Source organism: Cupressus sempervirens, chromosome 8 (assembly GCF_028749045.1).
Source record: "Cupressus sempervirens isolate cs-2001-9-10 chromosome 8, ASM2874904v1, whole genome shotgun sequence".
Taxonomy (NCBI): Eukaryota; Viridiplantae; Streptophyta; class Pinopsida; order Cupressales; family Cupressaceae; genus Cupressus; species Cupressus sempervirens.
Genome location: NC_143125.1, coordinates 824,917,956 through 824,941,712, shown reverse-complemented (window position 1 = coordinate 824,941,712; position 23,757 = coordinate 824,917,956). Strand labels below are relative to the sequence as shown.

The following is a 23,757-nucleotide window of genomic DNA, read 5'->3' as shown; positions in this document are numbered from 1 at the left end:
ACCTTAGAGATAAAACTCCTAAGGAAGTATTTACTAAGGTCAAACCCAAAATAAGTCATCTTAGGATTTTCTAGTGCTTAGTATATATCCATGTTCCAAAGGAAAAGAGAACCAAGTTGGAACCCTCTGGAAGGAAAGGTATGTTTGTAGGATATAGCGAAACATCTAAGGCATATAGGATTTTTATACCTGGACAAAAAAGTACTGAACTGAGTAGGGATGTAATTTTTGAAAAAAATCTTGCTTTCAAAAGAGCCCTAAATTATGAAAAACCTTCTCCTTTATCTAGTTCTGAAAGAAATAGTGAATTTGGGTCCCAGAGGGAGAACTGAGAAGGAATTGAAGATGAAATTCAAAATCTAAATCTTGAAGAAACTCAAAATTCAAAGAGAATACCACTTTGGGCCATTAAAACAGTTGAGGCAGCTCAACACTTTGCTACACCTTCCGAAACAATCAAAGAAAGCAACAGGCTTAAAAGATTCTCTAGTTATACAACAAACATGAGTGATTTATCCAAAACAAAACCAACCAATCCTTCTGATGCTATTAAACATACAACTTGGAAAAAACCTATGACAAAAGAATACCAATCTATTATGAAAAATGATGTTTGAAAAATTGTTCCTAGACCTAAAGGAAAATCAGTTGTTTCTTCCAAGTGGCTATTTAAAATAAAGCATGCTACTGACGTTAACATTGAAAAGTATAAAACTAGATCTGTAGCCAGAGGATTTTCTCCGAAGGAAGAGATTGAGTATGAAGAAACCTTTGCTCCTGTTTGTTGTGAGGTTTTCACACCATCGCCCCAAAATTTTGGGGACCCCCTTTTTTTCGATTGCCTTAGCAATTTTTGGTCTAGAGGTTTCAAATTTGAAGATTTCACATCTTGGACACCTTCAGGGCCAGTGGGGAGAGGGTTAGATTTATTTTCACCCGGTTTCAACTTGATTTTCCAGAGCCACCAATTTCATCCTTAGGCCGAACAAATTTTAAAAGAGCAACACTTGGCAGGGTAAAATTGTAAATTTTGTACTTAGACATTTTCTTTTGAAATTTTGGATATAATTGTATAAATTTGGATAATTTTCAAAAAATGAAAATTTTGTTAAATCTGGTCTTTTGAAAAATCTTGATTATTTTTGGTGAAAAAGATTAATTTTTGTGATGGTGAAATAAAATTGCAAAATCTATTTTAGGCTCTAGAGAAACAATTTTATGTGTTAAAAAGCTAAAATTGCTTAGCTAAATCGATTTGGAGAGAAATTGCAAAAAAAATGGTTTTAATAGATTAAAGTTGCCTTGAAAACTTTTTCCCTTTAATGAAATTGGTAATTTAATATTGAAAAAATGGCTTTTGGTTAGCCAAAATCCAAATTTAATGACGTATTAATTACTAAACCCCCATTAAATGGAAATATTTAACACCCTCAAGGCATTATTTAATTTCTTTTTGCAATTTAGAACTAACTAGCAATTTAAAAAGTTAATTTTCATCATGGCAAAATTAATTTTGGTTAATTATTTAATTGTAGGCCATAATTTTTGCATTAATTATTTGTTTTTCTTTCTCCCAGGGTCCAAGAAGAAAGTTGGGTATAAGAAGAGGCCTCTCTCCCATTTCTTCCTCACTTCTCACTTCTCCTTCTCAAGGTGTTGGTGATTTTGCAAGAGCAGATCTACACTCTTCTTGCTTGGCGAAATTTGTGGAAGGCGAAATTTGTGGGAGCCGAAATCTGTGGAGGGTGAAATTTGTGGGAGTCGAAATCTGTGGAGGGTGAAATTTGTGGGAGCCGAATTTAGTGGAGGGTGAAATTTGTGGGAGCCGAAATTTGTGGAAGATAAAATTCTGATTTTTTCAAGAGGCTGCGATTTTTGCCCTAGGTTGGGTAATTTTATTTGGAGGTGAATTGTATGATAAATTTCTGATTTGCAAGGGATTTGAAATTCTTGAAGTCATATCCTAGGTTCCAAAAGTCGTTGTAAGATTATTGGTTAAGGAGAATTTTCATCATCTAAAGTTGAAAGGGGTCCTTAAGCTGACATCCTTCTTTCGTTCTAGTCTAAGGATTGCTCCTCTTGGTTCTTCTTGTCTTCTGGGCCACCACTCTACCATCCCGTAATAGGGCGACGAGCATGGAGGATGTTAGTGCAAGTAAGAATCCCAAGAGAGCAAACACTAAGAAAGACAAAGAGGATATGATGCCCAAAACTCCCTTCTTCTCGAAAATGAAGAGAATAACCGACACCAATATCACTATAGTGGACATGATACGGATGAAGGACAGACTAAAGGAAGGACAATCCCCCTTGGTTATAGGTAGAGTTAATTTTCATCATCTAGAGTTGCAAGGGGTCCTTAAGCTGACATCCTTCTTTTGTTCTAGTCTAAGGATTGCTCCTCTTGGTTCTTCTTGCCTTCTGGTCCACCACTCTACCATCCCGTAATAGGGCGACGAGCATGGAGGATGTTAGGGCAAGTAAGAATCTCAAGCGGGCAAACACTAAGAAAGACAAAGAGGATATGATGCCCAAAACTCCCTTCTTCTCGAAAATGAAGAAAATAACCAACACCAATATCGCTACAGTGGACATGATATGGATGAAGGACAGACTAAAAGGACAATCCCCCTTGGCAAAGAGGATGACAACGAGATAGATTTAGGATCGAGGTTGGATGAGTTGAAAAAGGTTGCCATCAGGAAGAAGCATTTGGGCACCCTTTCCTCTCTCAGTGCTTTTATTAGATTTGCGAAGGAATATGAGAAGGATCACGAAAGGATACTACAAGCAGCAAGTGGAGTGGCAAAGTCAGCGGAACTCAGGGCAAAGCACACACCTTGTCCTCCTATGGAAGAAGTTAACGAAAGGCTGGCTAAATTCATTGCCTTAGCTAAGAAGATGAAAGAAAAGGGAAGATTTATATTAGAAGATCATTTGATGTAAGCCCAAGTGGCAATTTCCCTTTCTTCTAGAATAGGACAAGTGTCTATTTCTGATTGGCCACCATTTTGGTGCCTTCTCATTGGTTGCCACTTTTTGCACTTTTTTCATTGGTCCATTGATGAGGTGGGGGCTTCTCATTGGCCGATGGGGTGGCAACCCTAATTAGGGTTTTGAGGATCCAATTTGGATCGTTGATCTTGTTTTGATCTCCACCGTCCGTTGTATTTCTAGCCCCTATAAAAGGCCATTTGCTCTCATTTGTAAAAGGGTTGGAGAAATTGTTGCGAAGATAATACCAAAATTGCTCTCTTTTTCATTGTTGCGATTTGCATGTTGATTAAGAACATTGGGTATTATTGCATGTTTTCTACTCCCACTTAGTTAGATTTCCTTTCAAGTTGTTAAAGTTGGTTTCATTTCAAGTTGCTAAGTAGGAGTGAAGTAGATGGATAGTTGTATGGTAGCATTGGTAAATGTTTGATAGGGATCAATACTAAACCACTAACATCCTAGCGACTAGTTGGGAAGCTTTGTGTGGTAAGCTAGTTTATTATTCCTTTGAATCATTGCACCTGTGGAAGTGAGGCTACTGGTCAGCTCTCGTTAGGTTTGATTCCCGTCCATTTGCTAACCTTCCATTCATAGGAGTAGGAGTAGAATAGTAAGTAGCTAGGTAGTCGAAGCTTAGAGAGGGAAGTTAGAAGGAGTAGGTCAAGCATTAGAACACATCCATTCACCTTCCACCACCATCACTTTCCCATCAACATCATCATCGGCATACACACCCTCCATCATCACTACCATCAACATTATCTGCCACTCGCATATTTGACAAACCCATCATCATCTCCATCATTCCAACAAAGTCCAAGTCATCCTCGAATGAATAGCGTAAGGCCGCCTACGTGATTACCAGCAAATCACATCGATAAAACTGAGCAAGTATCCAACAGTGTAAGGAACATTGGAGCTATTGCTTATGTCTTCATGAGTAATAACTTTTCAAGAGAGGAGTTGCATGTTTGATATCCCATATTGAATATTCAAATCCTAATATGTTATGTAAGTGATACAAAACTCGCATCAACACTGTTGCCAGATATAACTCCGAAAGAACAGTCCCAACAATTGCAACATTGAAGGGATGGAAAGTACACCAGATGGATGTAAAAACAGCATTCCTAAATGGAAAGATTACAAAAGAAATATATCTGGAGCAACCTGAAGGATTTGAAACTCATGATCTTAATGCTTTTGTTTGCAGGCTCAAGAAAGCTCTCTATGGGCTTAAACAGGCTCCCAGGGCCTAGTATGAAAGAATTGATAAGTATCTCACCGGCTTAGGATTCTCCAAGAATGGAGCCGACCCAAATTTATATTTTAAAAAAAATAATAATGATATGGTAATTCCGGTACTGTGTGTTGATGATTTACTAATAACAGGTGATGATCATCTCATAGATCAATCCAAGAAAGATCTAACTAGAGAATTCGAGATGAAAGATTTGGGACTCCATTACTTCCTAGGACTGGAAGTATGTCAAAATTCTAACAGTATCATAATCAAGGGAAGTATACATCAGACATTTTGAAGAGATTTGGAATGTGGAATTGCAAGCTTATGTCTTCTCCAATGGAGACTAATCTACATAAACTTAAGGAAGCAGCAGAAGAATCACCTTCCATAGATTCTACTCCGTACAGACAGATGATTGGGTCCCTTATGTACTTAGTAAATACAAGACCGGATATTTGCTATGCTGTTAATGCCTTGAGTCAGTTTATGTATGAACCAAAGGAGATTCACCTAGTTGCAGTTAAACACATTATGAGATAGAAGGCACTCTTAATTTTGGACTCAAATACAAGAAGGTTGGCTTGGACTTACATGCATTCACTGATTCAAATTGGGGTGGAAGTGTTAAAGACAGAAAAAGTACTTCAAAATGTTGTTTCAGTTTAGGATCAGTGATGATATCTTGGATATACAGAAAGCAGTCTTCAGTAGCTCAGAGCTCCACAGGAAGCCGAATAGATTGCAGCAGCAATAGCCTCTCAAAAAGTAGTCTACGAAAGTTAGTTGTGGGATTATTTGAGCAAGCCATGAATCCTACGATTATTTATTGTGATAATCAGAGTTTCATCAAGCTTTCAGTGAATCCAATTTTTCATGACAGATCCAAGGATATTGAAATTCCTTACCACTATGTAAGAGATATGGTAGACAGGAATTCTGTAAAATTAGAATACATTTGCACTAAGACAACAAACATACTCATCAAACCTCTATCTAGAGTGAAGATAGAACACTTTAGGAGGAGACTTGGTATGGTTGAGTTGTAATCCATTTGTACTCTTTAAATTATTAATAAAATGATTTTTTGTCAAGCTATTAACTGTTATGGGCTCCACCATTTGTACTCATTATTTAAGAGGTGACGATCTCTGAGATAATGAACACTTGTATAAAAGACATTATGAGAGATGACAATCTCTTAGATAATGTGCTAAACAGTAAAGTTCTACTATAAGATCTAGATGAGTTTAAGATCATATTGTGATATTGGCATTACTATGTCAATGAGTCACAATTTGGATAAAGGCAGAATTTTATTATTTTCCGGATTTATCCTGTTTACTAGTAGATCTTAAGCTCGGGATTATGATTGTGATATAGAAATACCAGTATCTATGAGTTACAACTTGGATAAATGAAGAAAGCAAATTACTCTTTAGATTTATCCTGTATCTTATCACTAGTAGTAGTGATTTGTCATATCACAGGTTTAGTAATATGACATTGTATCATGTGTTCTATAATACCACATACTAAGAAGATTCAGACAGATATAGAGTATTAATTCTTGCTTATTCATCTCTATTGATGTTGCTAGATGTAATATCTCTCTGTATGATTATCAAGTTAAGAGGGAGTGTCAAGTATGTAACCCGATAATCCTATAGGTCTGAATGTGCAAACCGCACTTGATCTTCTACAACTTGAATATCATACAATTGACATTAAATTTTAAACTTACCTTGTGAGCCGAAGATTTCTAAAGGAATTGTTTAATATTCATTACTAAACTAACACATTGTGTTAGTAATTAATATGTTTTTCTTAGCAGATCGCCGATTTCTAGAGAGGAGATGTATGTCGATTAAGGAAGGAGCATGTCCCTCCTTTAGTGATGATATATAAGTAGGTTATTGTTGTAGTTTGAAAGACACACAATTACATTTTAGTCTGCTCCTTCAAGCAACAATATCTAGCGAATATATATTGCAGAGATACTTCAATTTCAGATCAGCTCAAAGGTTGATCATGTTAGTGTAAATAATTAATTACTATTTACACTTTACTTAAGTTTACTTAGGTTAATACGTTATTATATTAGTTGTCATATAGACACCTAGGAGTATGCGTTGTCATATAAGTTATCTTGTTGACAACACAAGATTTTGCATAATCATCTGAGTTGTCATGTAGACAACACAGTTGTTCACACTCTAATTGAGCACATCAAAAGTTGATCATTCCTAATTACATCAGAGTTTGAGAAGTTCAAAGGTTGATCATTCCTAATTACATCACAATTTGAGAAGTTCATTATTCACCACCTAAGGATTGTTGATAAGTTTAATCAAAGCATAGAATTAGCAGAATATTTACACAACCCATGCTCTCAAGCGATGGTTGTGCACCTGGAGCCGTGCGTGGAACAAACATGGAATCAAATGTCAATCTTTGCTTATGAATACGAGGCCCAATGGTCACACTCGTAGAAGTAGTGGCATCCGTAGGTGGAGTAGGGGATAATGGAGAGCGAAAACTAGAAGATAGCTATTGGGCTAGTTGTGCCATTTCTTTTTGTTAGTTCTTTTTCAATTATTTTTTCTCCATTTTTTCCTCTAAAAGAATTTGCATGTCTCGCATAACATCTTGGGGTACATCTTTGCATTTTTTAGCATCACACCTAGGTATATGTGCTAGGTGATACTTCAATCTATTTATTCCTCCCCCATTATATACTACACCACAATGCCAACATGTAGCAACTACCTTTTTGTACCCCGGGATGGCATGTTTCCAAGCCCTATCCCTTGCTATTGCACTTCGTCTACATCAGGGTTAAATGCAGGCCTAGTTCCACTTCCAGAAAGCTCACCCTGAGGTATTATGTCAATTTGTTTGCTGCTGCAATATGAATCTATTATAAATAGAAAAAAGCTAGCATCAAATCAGATTTTTAAACTTTGAGGCCTTCTTACTTTGTCATCAAGATAAATTAGAATAAATCTAGATTCTAAATAGTAGATAGTAGAAGTAGAGACTAAACAAATGTAAACAAAATGGGAGGTAAAAAATATGAATGTAAAACATATTATAAAACAACACAAAGAAATGCAACTTGTTGCTTACCTCTTCAAATTTGCACAAAGTCAAATAATAGAAATGCAAGTAAGTTTGTACTTGTAAAAGCCTCCTCCAAATGCTTCCTTAAGCTCCTCTCAATGCTTAAGTGCAAGCTACAAAGTTGCACAAACCATCAGCAATTGATACGGGAGAGCCAACCAATTTGCTGATTTCTCTCTCAAAACCCCAATATTCTTCTCTAACTCTTTCCTTTCTATGACAAGCATAAGCAAATGGTGGAATGACCTTTTTAGGTCAAATAGATGTTATAACAACCGGAAAAATGCAACTTACATTAATGATTTTTTATTTTTTTTCACTTTAATGTTTTGGCCGCTGGCGAGAGTCCTGGGCTCGGGACTCGGCAAGTCTGGCTAGTCCTTGGACTCAGCGAGTCCAAGTGGACTCTACCAGGACTCGGCTGAGTCCAAGTCCAAAGGCAAATTGCCTCAAAAAGGGCAACTCTACCTTGGACTCGCAGAGTCCTGATCAAACTCGCAAAATCCCGTTACACTGGTAACAACCTTTAGATTTTGCCTTCGCTTAGGACTGACATATGCATTTCAAGGTTCAGAAATCATTTCTAATAAATAAAAATAGACAGTAAATCCAAAAAACAGAAGTGTTTAGTTTGATAGAAATAATTGCTGGTTTTCCCGCACAAAGATAAATCGAATTTTATCAAATTTTTAAAGAAATTTGAAATTCAGCAAAATCCGAATTTCATGGCTGATATTTGCCGAATGTTGTGACTAAGCTCCTAATAGACCTCTAGTCGACCTTGTAGTTTTGGTGCCAAGAATAGGATTAGGCCTATTAATTACAAGTTACATTCATATAGGTCTTGCCCAATTATATAATTGCAAGTTACCTGAATCACCCAAATAGGGCCAAACCCAAATAAGGATTGATATGACAAAGTTCATTAGCAACATGGCGAAGGCCAACAAACCAATTAGCCATTATGTGTACTAGGTCGGCTCTAGAAGAGATTCGACCTAGCTACACATCAACAATGAAGTCTATCAGATTTAGGAATATTTCTTGCTCATGTGGCTGATCTTGTGCAATAGGACTCTAAAGAATAATAGCCAAAGGTGCAGGTATATGTGCTCAATCCAAAGGAGATTACTGCTATTAAAGACTTGACCATCACAATTCGACAATCTCACTGTTTGAATATGAACCAATCTTGCACACAACTTAGCAATATTGCTGTCAAATCGGAATGAAGCGTTGATGGCATGATTTACTTATGTGGAGCAGATATTTACAATTTGAACAAACAGTAGGATAATGATATCAATGAGCCTAGCATAACTATTGAGTGGCCAGAGAATGTACACTTCAGTCTGAAAGAAAGGTTGATAAAGTATTACCCCCACTATTCATTTATTGGAAATAAAAATTACAATTTGTGTCAATTGTTTGCTAATGCATTCTTAAAGATAATGTTCACCTGACAATGTCCGGCAAACAACCATATCTGAAACTGTAACAAAATTGGGAATCCGTAAGGCATTTCCAATCATACATTTCAATTTACTTCTCCTTGCCGCATTGAATGTCTCATTAATTGAAAAACCCTTGATGCACAAGAGTTAATCCGATCTGTGAAGAGAGAAGACAATTTTTTATCAGATGTTACCACTGGCAATGCTATGGCACATGTGCGCAATGGTTTGATTGAGTTTAGAAACTTTCAAGCAGATGTTAATGGAAGCTGTTGATTCAAAATCCACAACCTTTGCATCATTCTGCCCCACTATTCATTTATTGGAAATAAAAATTACAATTTGTGTCAATTGTCTGCTACTGCATTCTTAGAGATAATGTTCACCTGACAATGTCCGGAAAACAATTATATCTGAAACTGTCGCAAAATTGGGAAACCGTAAGAAGGACATTTTCAATCATACATTTCAATTTACTTCTCCTTGCCACATTGAATGTCTAATTAGTTGAAAAAGCCCTGATGCACAGAGTTAATCCAATCTGTGAAGAGAGAAGGCAATTTTTTATCAGATGTTACCATTAGCAATGCTATGGCACATGTGTGCAAGGGTTTGATTGAGTTTAGAAACTTTCAAGCAGATGTTAATGGAAGGTGTTGATTCAAAATCCACAACCTTTGCATCAATCTGCCCGCACCTTAGAGTTGCTGCCGAGAAGGCACAAAATCCCTCAAAGCGATGGATTTGTAGTAGAGGTATGGTTGGCAAGGCCCTGGCAGATGTACCTGCGAGATGTCAATTCACAGATAAGGCACGGTGAACTGCTGATATTTTACCTGCAAGGCATACAATATTGTTTGAAAAGTCTCACAGAGAAATGTGGTTTCAAATGATGACGTTGAATGCAGAATACACCCAAAATGTTTTATTAAAAGGTTTTAGAAACCTTGAAGTAAATACCAGTAGCAGGGTGCATGCCATTTTTTAGGCAGCCCATCCCAGCATCCTCCCTGCCTATGATACAATATGGAATGTGTCGATTCCAGGTAATGCACGGAAAAAGGAAATAAAAAATGGATTTATTGAATCACCTTTCTTCAGGTTTAAGTTATATTCAAACTTTGTTAACAAGGATTGCATAAGAAAAACTTGCTGTCACTGATAAATTCTGTATAGACAAATCATAGCCGCTGTTATCAAAATATTTCAGTGATATACCATGAACAGAAAGCAAAAAAAAACCTTCAGTACCAGATGTTAGAGTTTATTCCTGTGCAAACTTCTTGTTTTCCATTCCATAACTGGTCATCATCCTTCAAGCTTTCTATCACAGAATGGTTGAAACCCAATCATCAAAATTTTCAGAAAATACTCGTACAACAATATGTTTGTTCAAATTACACATTATATAATCCCTCGAGAACTCAGAAGTTTATATATTACTTTCCTCTGAAGCAACAATTCTGCACATTACTGCAACATTTTCATCATCAACAGACCCACACATTTCAAATGAATTCACAACATACACATCAACTTGTATGTCTGTTCAACCACATAAGTTACAACTACCGCTGTCTCCACAATGTGACAAGTGGTGATAGACCAGTAATCTTCCCCAGTGTTTCTTTCTAATCGCACAACCTTAACAAATGCCCGATACCTTATATTTATTCACATAGCATTGAACAAAAACAAATATGCACTGCCAAATGTATTATTAAACTTCAGACGGAATTTTTAATCCTTATCACAGATATCTGCTGCCAAATGAAACATTCAAAACTTTCTTTAAATACTTTTACAGCCGACGAAATCACACACTTTTTAATAAGCCTGATAACCATTACAATTGTCATTTGTTTCCTTCCATGCAAAAACAGATGTAATCAACTTCCTGAATTTAATAAAGTAGTGCATGATATATACACAGTCATATGAATATACACCAAACTTAGGGAATAATAAAATTCGCACTGCAACTTCAGAACTTAATCCCAACATTGTAATAACCAGTGCAGCTAACCGGACAAATTTCTTATTGATGTTTTTTGAACTCTTCAATACCATCAGTTTGAACAGGAAGTCTCATCAAACCTGCCGCATATGTATTTGGCCCTGTAAGTATCAAAACCATAGATCGACATTCACAAAAAATTATTTGCCCTTTGTAACTTTCAAAACCATTATCCAGTTTTTTAGCAGATCCTTCCATTCATTGATTCCGTTATATGTTTTTGAACAAGCACTTCCATTCAAATGGTCCACTTAGATTTCAAATATTGATGAAGCAATGAAAGCAGCACATCTGGTTGAACCAACTATTGTGGATGAAGACAAGAGTTTTCATTTGTTACATCATATTTTGACATTGATGACACTTTGATCCAACATGAGATGCAAGGAATGGACATCCTCCAAAGTAAGAATGAATGAATGAAAGATTTTAATAATGTCCATGAGGCCAAAGCAGCCTATGGGACCTGCAAGCTAGCACCCACCTCCAGAAAGAAGGAAGAGAACCTAAGCAAGTTGTAAACTCTTGAGAAAATCATCTCTTCACCAGTGGATTATGATAATCCAGTTTGTGGTATTTCCTAACTGTTTTTCCTCAAATATGTGGTTCGAATTGCCTTTCTCCAAAATCTCCGTATACCCAGATCTGATGTCATTGTATGCCAAGCACTCTTAAGACAAAATACTGCTCCCTCTCCATGCCCCCCCTATCACAGAATAGACAAGTCATGTTTTCCTATTCCTCTTTAGCCACTCACCATCTACCCGTTTCACATCTCAGCTGATAAGAACCAGTTCTGAGTTGGGCAATGAGCACTTTTGCTCTTCATTTAATATTAGCTCCTATACACGCTTTTTCCTCATAATTTGTTGTGGGATTAAACTCCTCGATATAATAAGATTTTTTCTTCCCATTGCACCTTGACCATATGATACTTTGAATTTCTCACTAACATACTTTTTTATTTTTCCATTACTAATCGGGCACCCATGAATGTTAACGTCCCATTTTTCATCCACTAGTTGTTTTGCTTATCCATGTGCCTTTTCTCCTCTCTATCTTTCCTCTGTAACTAACTTAGGCCAGCGGTGGTTTTCCATACCCTACGTATTCTTTAGGTAACTTAGCAGTCGAACCATTACAAGGGCTTCTAAGGGGAAGGAGCTGGCTTCCACCAATAAGATGTCAAAGGCACAATAGTTTCGATTTTGAGGTTGCAGATGATAGACTGTTTTTGAATTGTTTCAACCTGTCTCCATTTCAGATCCGACATACTGCTGCCCAAAATTTCTCACCCATACAAGACCGTCGGGGTGACTAGTAGACCAAACAGCATTTTCTTGGTCTTCCAATCACATTGTTTTGCATTCCTACTCCCCATGAATTCTTTTTGAATCAAATTGGCACAGCCTACAAACTGGTAAAAGGTGAAAGGGCACAAAAAGGCTAGACAAGGTTGATCAGGCTTGTGATTTGTTGAGACAAGAGAGCACTCCTAGTGAGGAGCAGACTACAAGGTGATTTTGTTCTTATCATAGGATGATCATTTCTTGTTTGGTCTAGGACTCAATTTTATGACAGTTTGTCCAAGGTGACCTTGGATCTATCACTTTCAGCTGTATGTGGATCATGCCAGAAGATGAGTCTCTTGCAGCAAGATATCTTCCGTGATTAGGATCATGTGAGCAAGGTATGCTTTCATGTAGAAGATCTACTTCAGTTGAGACCTGAGAATCTTGGTCATATTGATTCAGAGGGAAAAGACCATGTCAAGACAGTTCCTCTAGTGATCAGGAAAGTGTCAAAGGGCTATGATACATGGGATGGAGTTCCATGTGTGTAGGCTGGAAGGCCTTTATGCAGACACCAAGGTCATATTTTTGATAGATAGATACTTGGTGAGCTTGGAATTCATCAAAAGTGATGCTCACTCCAACCTTGTATTTCAGAATAGGTTAAAGCATGTGGAGATCAAATATAGCTATATTAGAGATATGGTGCAAAGGAATGTTATTCAATTGATACACATTCGCACAAAAGAACAAATGACCAACAATTTCACCAAACATCTTGCCAAAATGAAGTTTATGCATTTTCGAGACAAACTTGGAGTTGTAGAGAATGAAGCCCTTGCTAAGAGAGAATTTGGTGCAGTGCAAGGCTGAGTGAACCCCCAATGGAGGTGACCAAGCCCCTAGCAAACAACCACACAACAGAAATACAACACAAGATACAAGGTCTAATAGAAAATCCGACTCTTTATTCATCCAATAACTGATTACATGCACTGTGCCAAGAAATACAACACAAGATACAAGATCTAATAGAAAATCCAACTCTTTATTCATCCAATAACTGATTACATGCAATGTGCCAGGCTACAAAGCCAACCTAATTATGACTAAATACAAAAAAGCATTTCAGTAACAGTTTTGCAAGATCTCACAAGATCCAATAAACCTTAGCTAGCCCAACTCTGTAACACCACAGCAATCTGATAGAACCACAAGAAAGATCTAAACTTGTGCTCACAAGCCACCAAGCAATCTTCTTGTCTCTAAGCTCACACTAACTACTAGCTTTGCTAAACTTCACTCCTTTCAGCTGCACCTCTCTACCAAGTAATCTTCTTGTCTCTAAGCCCACACTTAGCTACTAGCTTTGCTAAACTTCGCTCCTTTCAGCTACACCTCTCTAATTGACTACCAACTCGCTCACTCCCATTACCCAATGTTTACCATACAAGGTAAATGGTTTATTAATGCATTCAAACAATAGACAAGAACATGTAACACAAAAGTATTCCTTTCATTATTTGCATGTATACAAAAGATACTACAATATTCGATATGATTCATTACAATTCCATTATGGATGGTGTACATATACCTTCCCGAAGGGGTGACTCAAGCGTCACGTGCCCATTCGAATACTATTCTACCTGTCGGCTACAGTATAGATTTTACCGACAACATCATCCCCCCAAAAAGAAAAGTCATCTCCAGACGACAAATAACAAAACAGAATACATTAACTGACTAACTATAGATTTGTTTTCATCACACCACTTTCACATTCGTCCCATGCCTGCACCAAATTGGTCTCCAAAACATGTTGCATATGTAGCCTCTGCTAACACAATATTGTCACCTTAGCCAATCTGACCTTGATAGCCACCTGTGTCGCCTTCTCTACTTCCACTCCTACGTACACTGAGCCAAGTGTAGCTCTATTGCCTTCAACTAAATGATCTACCTCTCCCGAGCTCTCTATGCATCCACCAAGACAGCCTCACATCCAACACCGACTCTGAGTGCCTCAAAGCGTAGCACCCCTCTCAAAAGGCTTGCTCTAATGCTCTCTCCACCTCTGGCACACAGACACTCTATGCTCCAGGTCTCATCAACTAGTCACGCTTCTCATGACTGATAACTACACTGACTGGAGGTCTAGGGGGCAACAACCCCCAGCGGGGTCACCCTTCTTCTCTGTCGACTCTTGTATCAACTTATGTTGTACGACCGTGCAATGATGTTTTATCATTTCTACGTACCTTCTCTGTACCCTCTTCTCATTTCAAAGGTCGTACAGTATTGTCTCACTTGCTAAGTGTTCTGCCTCACCTATAGCGGTGGTCATACAACCACCTATAACTCCTGTATGAGTTGTACGATGGACTTGGCTTGCATTCTTCTAATTTCTATCTCCGTACAGTCGTACGGAATCACTCGATGTTCTACTGTTGTCCATACGGTGACCAATTCCTTCTTTATGAATGTTGTACAGTGACCAACTACTATGTCACCTACAGCTGTACGGCAATTGTCTTTGCTTTCAACTTGCTATACAGTACTTCCTTCCCTACTACCGTACGGCAATTGTCTTTGCTTTCAACTTGCTAGCTTTCAACTTGCCATACGGTACTTCCTTCCCTGCTACCGTACGGTGATTTCTTAACCGTACGGCATGACTTTTTGTGTTTCTCCATACTTTCCCCCTCCAGGTATGCCCGTACGGTTGTACGATGTCTTCCAAGTGTTTATTGTTCAAATTACTCTTTGTTGGGCATCGATTGCAAGGCCATACGGCCCAATTCACTGGTTGGTACGGTGTTTCATTCCTTTCCTTCTTGCTTGTTGTACGGAATTGACTTTCCTCCAGATACTACTCTCATGTACCGTACAATGATTATTTCAGTAATTTACCTCCTACTAGGCTATACAGCTTCGTTTTGTAGTGATTGTACCCCCTTCTATTCTCCTCCACACATGGTCGTACGACAATTGCTTTTCATGATCTCCAAGGCCATACAATCATTTTCCCTTTGCTGGCAATGATTGCTTCTGTACACGTTTAGCAATTTATTGATGATAACCGTACTTCCTTTTGTCATACAACCGTATAGCTAAGCCTCTTCCCTACACATAGCCATACGGCTAAGCCTCTCTTTTTCCTTCTCTTTTTGCCAGGCAAAAGGCCGTAAAATATCAAGTATCTTTTGAAATGTACTTCAGTGTGTCTTCTCTCATCGTCCACTGTGCTCCAAGCATCGTACAATGTTGTTCTCTTGTCCACATTCTCAGCTGGTCCTACAATACCTCTGTAATATCCTCCCCTGATTTGAACTTTGACTTGCAGAAATTTAACTTAAGGAATATTGTCAAACACTTTGTATGCAAACTCATAAAGCTGATTTCCTCAATAAATTGCTTTCCAATGAGTAGATTTATGAACAACTATGAAGTGACATTAAAATGCATAATACACATCATAACATTTTCACAAACACTTGGCACACATTCAATAGTATATGAAAAATCTAGAAACTCTTTCAATCTGCTAATAAAGGGTGATTTTTAAATGTAGATGTCCACTTACAGCTGCCTTAAAGGCTGCAACAACTATTCAGACTTGTATTCAACAATTATTATGCAAAATATCAAAATTTGACAGAAGAAACCTAGAATTAGTTGCCGTAGTATTTTGCAGATGTAGTCAACTAGCCCTCCAAACTTCTAATCAGCCGGACAAACAAGTAAACTTGATACCAACACTGTTCACGCCGTACTGTAGCAAAATACTGTTCATGTCGACTGTAGCAAAATACTGTTCATGTGGCACTATAGCAATAACTAACTTCAGATCTGCACCTCAAACCCTTGTAAATTTCTTTATGCAAACGCCCCAAATGAAACCCAGTGTGTTTCCTAAAGTGAAAACACCCTTGATCCTCTTGACTGTGTCTTCCAACAGCGAAGAGAATGCTAGCAAAGAGGGATTCCGTCCTCCAAGCCCGATAATCAGATATCCAACAACATAACATTAATCTTCATCCAAGCATACAAAAAAAAACTCTTCCATTTCTTTTATAGTGTTCTCACAAGAGCTCAATCTTTCGTTTTCTCAATGTGGGATAAAACATAACTCCCTTTATGTACCTTATGTCTCCAATGTGTTATAAAAATAAAGGGAACTCTTTTAATTTAAATATTTCCCACAAACTATAGTCTATGCATTAATAAAGTTAAATATTTAAATTTAACTTTATAAAATGGCTTTATCAATGCATAACAAATCTTATCAATGATAAATAAGTCTTCCTGTCGATTTTAAACAATTACCATCGACATACCACTGTGACTGAATGTCCGGCCATGTCCAAGATGACTTACTATAAATAGTAAGTATGCCCAAAGTTGCCTCAGAACCCCTCAGAAAGACCTGCAACTGAAACTGTCTAGGCCAAATGGCCTCTAAGCCCCTTTAATGTCCTAGTTAGCCTACGGGACTGTGGGGAAATAGGCTAACGACAACATCATGCTATGAATGCTAGAAAGGGGACATTACAACCTCTTCACAATCTTAATTGTCCATACAGTAAGCTTATATGCCTGCTGTGCTTTAAAAGCTCTCAAGACCGTACACTCTAAGTCCATATCTCCTCATTACGCATATTAATATTTATCTCTTTTCTTCAGCTTACTTCTAAAAAATTTAATATTTTATTTTACACTTTATTTTACATATGTACACCAATATTTATTATTTTGACTGTCTCTTAGTTGCTCGTCCACGAAGGTGCGTTATTTCTTTCATGATAGACTTCCAACTTCGACCCATTCACTACGTCAACTACTTACCTTCTCGTCGAGCATCCATAATTTTATTGCTCTGTTATCGGCCACTTTGGGGATTTTATATGACCCGACCCACTTTATTTAAAATTTGCCTGGTCTGATCTCGTTGCACCCATTATACTTCAGCACTAGTTGTTCCAATTGAAATCTGTTCACCTTTAAGTGCTTGTTGTGCCATGCCTTATGCTTGTTCTGTATAACCTTCGTAGTCCATTGTGTCTGCAATCGTCACTCATCAAGTTTATTTAAATTATACCATCCCTCCCTCAGACTTTCCATATCTCTAAGCTTGTTTTCGATCGCAATCCTCAAACCTGGTACCATGAATTTCGTCAACTGCCACTCCTTGCCGTCAATAACTGTATTCTTGATTCTAAAACCTTCACTCCATACAACTGCAGTTTTTATTAAGCCCTTCCTCTTTGTTTTCTATGCAGACCGTATGATGTGTTTTTCTTGCTGTCGACACCTCTCTACTAAATCCGTGGTGCAGTGTAACCTTTTCTTTTCATGTGGTCCGTTCACCGTGTACCATACGGTGAAATCTTTCCTTTTGTTGGGTTTGTACGGTATGTTCTTCCCTTCAGATTCAGCCATAACCGCCTTTCCTTCTTCCGCTTCTCTGTATTCCTTCGGACATTCATTTTCCTCTCCTTTCTCACCTTCGTCAACCCTTAACATATTATAGCTCGAAAAGCGCTCGTAATCCTCCATCTGCCAGTGGAATAGACCGTTCACCAAGTCTAGGTCATCATCATTTGACCCTCCTAATAATCTCAATACCCCTCCTTCATCTGGTTCCATTCTCTTTTTTCCTTCGTCATCACTATCACTTTCTGAGTTTGACGACGCTGCCTCCTCCCCCACCATCTATGTGTGCAGGTCAATTATGAACCTTCTGCCTCTGTGTTCCATGGATAGGGTGTTTCGTTTCCAGTCATGTTTTGCTTTTGCTTGCACCAACCAACCTCATCCAACGATAGCGTCATACCCTCTTCTTTTTAGTGGGATGACCATAAAATCTAGTAAGAATGGTTGCGTCCCAATTGTTACCGGCTATGTCATCAAAGTTCCCAACGATTTGATCTCGTGTCGATCCGCCATGAGTAACTGGAAAGTAGGTGGCCACAATGTGGGTTGTCCTAACTTTTTCCAAATATCTTCTAGTAGCACGTTCACCCCTAATCCTCCATCTACAATTGTTTCTGTCAGTACAGTGCCCAAAAGGCCCATCTCCTATCGTAAGTGCCAGTAGCATCGGGTCTGCTGCCATTGTTTCATTACTATCCCTTCCTGTTTCCTCCGTCACTCTCCGGAGTGGTGTCATATTCATAATAGCCTTTCGCAATTGTGGCACTATGAGAAGGTCATTTAATTTAATAGGAACTTATGTTTGCATTATCTACCTTATCATGTTTTGTTCCGCTAAGTTCCTTTCCAAAGTTTCGACAGTGTCTTTTACTTTTGATTTCCTTATTTTCATCTGCCTTTCTCGCTCTATTCGTGCTTTTTGTAACCTCTCCTTCTACATCAGGGTATTTCGCTTTCTTCGCCTGCTCACATGCTTCAATGCTTAATAGATTTACGCCTTGCTTTGGGCATTTTAAATCTTCATGGTTCCCCGGACCACACCATCTGCATAGTAGCTGTGGCGTCTCCTTCGTAGTACAATCTCTAGCGAAGTGGCCCCAGAGATTGCACGCACGACACTATATCATCGATTGTCCACTCACGTCGTACTATATTCGACTTCGGCCTTTATTGTTATTATTATTGCCACCCCTTCCGCATCTATTATTGTTGCGATATCCTCCCAAAGTTGCATCGTTGCTTGTGTTATTTCCAGTGGACATTTCCTGCATTAGTAAAACCTGATGGTGTCCTTTTGATTTCATGTAGAACAAACACTCCTTTAGGGAATGTCCCGCAACCTGGCAGATGTCACAAAACTGTTTCTTCGGGCATGAGCCCTTTGTATGGTCATCCTCTTTATAGGTTGTGCACCATAGTTCTCCCTTCACTGTGTCTGGGTTCTTTTTCAAATTCTTAAATTCTTTCATCATTCTGAGCATATCTTTTTGTAATGCTCGAACTTTCTTGTTCGATTCTTCGTCACTACTGCTACTTTCGGATGACAAATCGTCTGAATCCAATGACTTATGATTTTTCTTCTTACTTGTCTTCTATTCACTTTCCAAATCCATCGCGCGATTATACGCACTGGTGTACGACGTGGGTGGTACAATCTTCATCTTCTTTTCAGAGCCAGTCTTAGCCCCTCCACAAACCATCGTTTCTTCAATCCATCCGCCAATTGACTTTCCATCTTCCCAAGCAATTCTTGCAGCCGTCTAGCATAGGCCCAGATTGTTTCATTCTTTCCTTGCTTGTTGTTGTATATTTTTGCTACAATTTCATTATCATCCCGTGACAATCAGAACTCTACTATGAACTCCTTTTTGACCTCTGCCCATGTAGTCAATTTTCGAGGGTTGGCATCCGCAAACCAATCAATTGCCACACCCCGTAGGGTCGCTTGGAATTGTCTGACCCAATCATCCTCGTTTGTCACGCCATTTGCTATCCATATGGTTTCGCATGCTTGCAATGTCTGATTGGATCTATCGTTCCATCACAATTAAACTTCTGTAATTTTTCTTTGGGACCTGCCATTACTACTTTCTTTTAATCCTAAGGTACCTGCTGAGCACTCACGCTATTCAGAATACCCGCGTTGTTCTAAATACCCGCATTGTTCTGAGCACTCGCGTTGTTCTGAGTACCTGCGTTGTTCTAAGTACCCGCACTGCTCTTAGTACTCGTGCTGTTCTGAGCACCCGAGCTGTTACGCACAACCACGCTGCTTCCGACAACTGTCTTGCTTCCGACAACCACGTTACCTAGTGAAAGAAGATCTTCCTCAAGTGAGGTCATTCGATTTTCCGCCTGTATCCATTCATCAGATGTATCGAGAACGAAGAATTCACTCCACGCTCGTGCTCCCTTAGCACTTCGAGCCATGCGAGTTGCATCCCTTCCGTTTGGATACTCTACCTTCGGTGTATACAAGTTAAGGAATTCCTCCCTTGTTTCTTCCACCAAATTTAATCGTTGTCGAGTATCCTCCAACAATTTCTTGGCACTCCTCGGCCTACTAGATGAGTGCACTCCCTCATCTATGCCTTTTCACCCCTTCAGTGCCCATCGGCGATCTGCTGAAGCTTCTATCTGCGCTCCGCCTGCTGTGCTAAAATTAAAACTTCTTGTGTTGTACGTATTTCATCCTTGTCTTTTACCTTGTTCCTATCCTTGTTAAGCAAATTCGGCATTAATCCTCATAACATTCCTTCGTTCTAGGTTGGTTTGGCAACAACGCCAAATGTTTACCATACCGGGTAAAAGGTTTATTAATGCATTTAGACAATAGACAAGAACATGTAACACAGAAGTATTCCTTTTATTATTCGCATATATACAGAAGATACTACAATATTCGATATGATTCATTACAATTCCATTCCGGATGGTGTACATATACCTTCCCGAAGGGGTGACTCAAGCGTCACGCACCCGTTCGGATACTATTCTACCCATCGGCTACACTATAGATTTTACCGTCAACAATAATTACTTTCAATCATACAAAAAGCACAATCATTTCTAATAAGAGGTAACACCTAGATTATAAAGAACATAACCACTATACTTGGGCAGGAGAAATCTATTTGATTATATTAGTTTTCTTATAATTTGGTAAATTATTTTCGGTTAAATTTTTCTAAAACTAGAAATTAATCTCATTTCCTGGGTCATTATTCGGCAAAGCAAACTAAATATCCACAAACCTGCCCATTAACCCATGCACGTTTGCAAGCTTCTGAATAGTATCAAGGGTGTCCATATGCTGTGGTCCAAGAGCAATTTCCATTATTTCCCTTGCCTTCACAAACATCTGAACGGCTGTCTGAGGTCTCTCTAACTCCTCATATGCCACACCCAAATCATTGTAAATATATCCCACTCCGAAATAATGAGGCCCAAAGCTTTCCTCCAACATCAATGCCGTATCCTCTAGGTTGGAAATAGCTTCCCCCACTTTGCCAGTCAATAAAAGCAAATACCCGAGCTGTCCCTTAGCCCTTGCTTCTAAATTTGGGTCCTGATATGAAATTTCATAGATCTCAATGGCCTTCTTATAGAGAGAAATCGATGCTTCAAAATCATTCATTGTATGGTACAAGATCCCAAGCTCTGTGTAGGCTTCCGCCACCTCCCGTGGATATTTCTGCTCAAATTTTTTGAATAAATTGGTAGCTAAAGCGCAGCATTTTTTTGACTCGTCATACTTCTCCAATTGACAGAGCGCTTTGGACATATAGAGAAGTGCCGTTGCTCGCAGTTTACTATCCTTGTTGGTTTTCTGAATAACTCCCCTTAGAGTATCGATTGCATCTCCATACTTACCAAGTGAAATCTGTACATTGGCTGAATACAATTCAGAATATATCAACTCCTTATTCATGCCCCACTTCTGCAGAATCTTCTTAGCAGCCTCATACTCTTCTAATGCCTTTTTGTCTTCGCCTAGTCCACCATATATGACTCCGAGAAGCTGTCTATCAGTCGCAACCTCAGCAGAATTTTCCCCCAGCTGCTTTCTATGCAAGTCCAATGTCTTCAAGCATAATGGCAACGCGTCCTTAAAATTCTGTGCGGCCACCAGTGCCTCCGCAACCTCCCTAATTGTAACAGCCATATGGGGGTGATCAGGCCCCACTATTTCCTCCTTCAATTTAAGACCCTTGGTATAATTACTCATAGCATCCTCATTCCTTCCCATGACAGTTTTCACATTGCCCAACAGAATCTGAACAGCAAAACTTATAGGCTTGATCTGCATGGGAGTATCCTCTTTCTCTAATTTTTCCAACATCTTGTTAGCCCTATTCAAATAGCTCAAACTCTCCCCAAACTTACTTAGTGCATAATGTATAGAGCCCACGAGATGAAGAGACATGGCTACCTCTACGGAGTTCTTGTTATGTTTCTCTAGAATCCTGAGTGCCCTCTCGGCGTAGGTAAGAATTTTTTGTGGGTCCTCACCTGCTGAATTGAACTTCTGACCCATTCTCAGACAAGCCATACCAAGCTTCTTATCATCTGAATCAAACACAGTTTCCATTGTTCTAAATGAAGTCTTGAGCTCCTCTATAGTGGATGCATCCAGAAAAGCTCTTTCTACTTTTTCCTCTGTCTCTTTTATCGTCCCGGTTAGTAAGCCTCTGTAGAAACCCATTTGCGCAAAATGGTGTTGAAGGTTTATAGAGGCTTTAGCGCTTTGGGAGTTTAAAATTTTAGCCGCCTGTGATTTTCTGAGCAGATGTAAGTCAGAAGGCAATTTAAACCCAATTTCAGTTCGTTCTGTCATTGAACTCGTGTGCCATTCATCTTTAGTTCCTATACGCACTTCCTCGGTTTCCTGTAAATTAAAGCTTCTCCGGATGCTAAAAAGCCTTGGTTTTCCATGAGCATCAAAGTACTTAGCCCTGCACAGCGCAGGTTTACAAAATTTTCTCATTGTTAAAATATTACAGATACTAATTTGAAAAAAACACTCTCGTTGTCAATGGATAATTGAAAAATATGCGGGGCAAAAACCCTAGTACAACCCTCTAAGAAAAACAAAACATTGGTAATTTTCTTCGTGTAATATTAATTCCAGATCTTCTTTTTTCGATTCGCAATGGGCGAGAGACCTAATATCAGCATGTGGCTAAGGGTAAGGGTAAGGTCCCATCGGCTTGCTTAAAAATAGAGTCGCTGAATTTTTTTAGAAATTTTTAAATGGAATGAATTTTTAATGTGAATCCGTTTTAAATAATTAGCTCCTACAAACAAGGAAGTTGGTGATTCCATAAAATGAATATTAAATATGAAAATTGTATTTCTTCATAATTTTCGCAGGATGAATTGGTTTTTGGTGGGAAAATGGCAACTGGCAAAAGTTTCTCCTAAACTGGTGGGGCTAATTCCAACCCCACCCCTTTCTCATCCACTCAAAATGAAAAAGCTAAAAAGTAGGGGCTCCTATAAAATAGAAAAAGATTCTAATTAAAGTTTTAGCCCCCACCAAAAAAATGCATGGGACCTCCAGGTCCCAAAAAATAGAGCCCAAGCCCCTTCCATGGGACCTCTGCCTAAGTAGATGCAAGTTGAAGACTTCTTAAACAAGAGACCAAAAGCATCGTTCCTCCCATGTGTGTCATGGTTATAGTATTGTAGAGTGTGACAATAAAGGGTTGAGATAGAGGAATAAACTTTATAATTTGAAAGAATGCAAAATGTATTAGAACAACATTTTTCATATCCTTTGAACTTTTAGAGGTTCAACCATCTTTAAACCATATTAAAAGTAATTGTAATTGTACATAGAACTTAAGAACTAAAGGCAGTAGAGAAATATAGACAATTACATTTTGCATCAATGTTTCTAGTTGAATGTGAGTAGATAAGTTATAGCTCTTGCAAAATTGTGTCTTTGTGTTATTAGAATTTTAACATCAATGCAATTACAAAAAAATTAGGACAAGCTCTAAATTGGAAAACTCAAAAGTGCATAAGAATTTTAGAACAAAATGGAATTCTTTAACTTCAAGAGTTTTGAGATTGGAAAGTGTCTTCATAAGCCCTCAAGAAATGTTGTTCAATTTCACTAAAAAAATCATGCATACATTACAAGGCAACACATTTTTTGAATTATTGATTTTTCCATGAGAAGTCTTGAGA

The 23,757-nt window shown here is 38.4% G+C and overlaps 1 protein-coding gene across 1 annotated transcript in view; it reads right to left on the bottom strand.

Annotated features, from left to right (window-relative positions):
• LOC149544940 (protein KINESIN LIGHT CHAIN-RELATED 3-like) overlaps nucleotides 1-22,701 on the bottom strand; it is a 43,985-nt gene extending 21,284 nt beyond the window's left edge. The window contains exon 1 of the mRNA XM_089795487.1: nucleotides 20,817-22,701. Within this exon, the coding sequence (XP_089651613.1) occupies nucleotides 20,817-22,549 (1,733 nt within the window). The 5' untranslated portion in view covers nucleotides 22,550-22,701. The remainder of the gene's footprint in view (nucleotides 1-20,816) is intronic.
• Nucleotides 22,702-23,757: the final 1,056 nt, after the last annotated feature.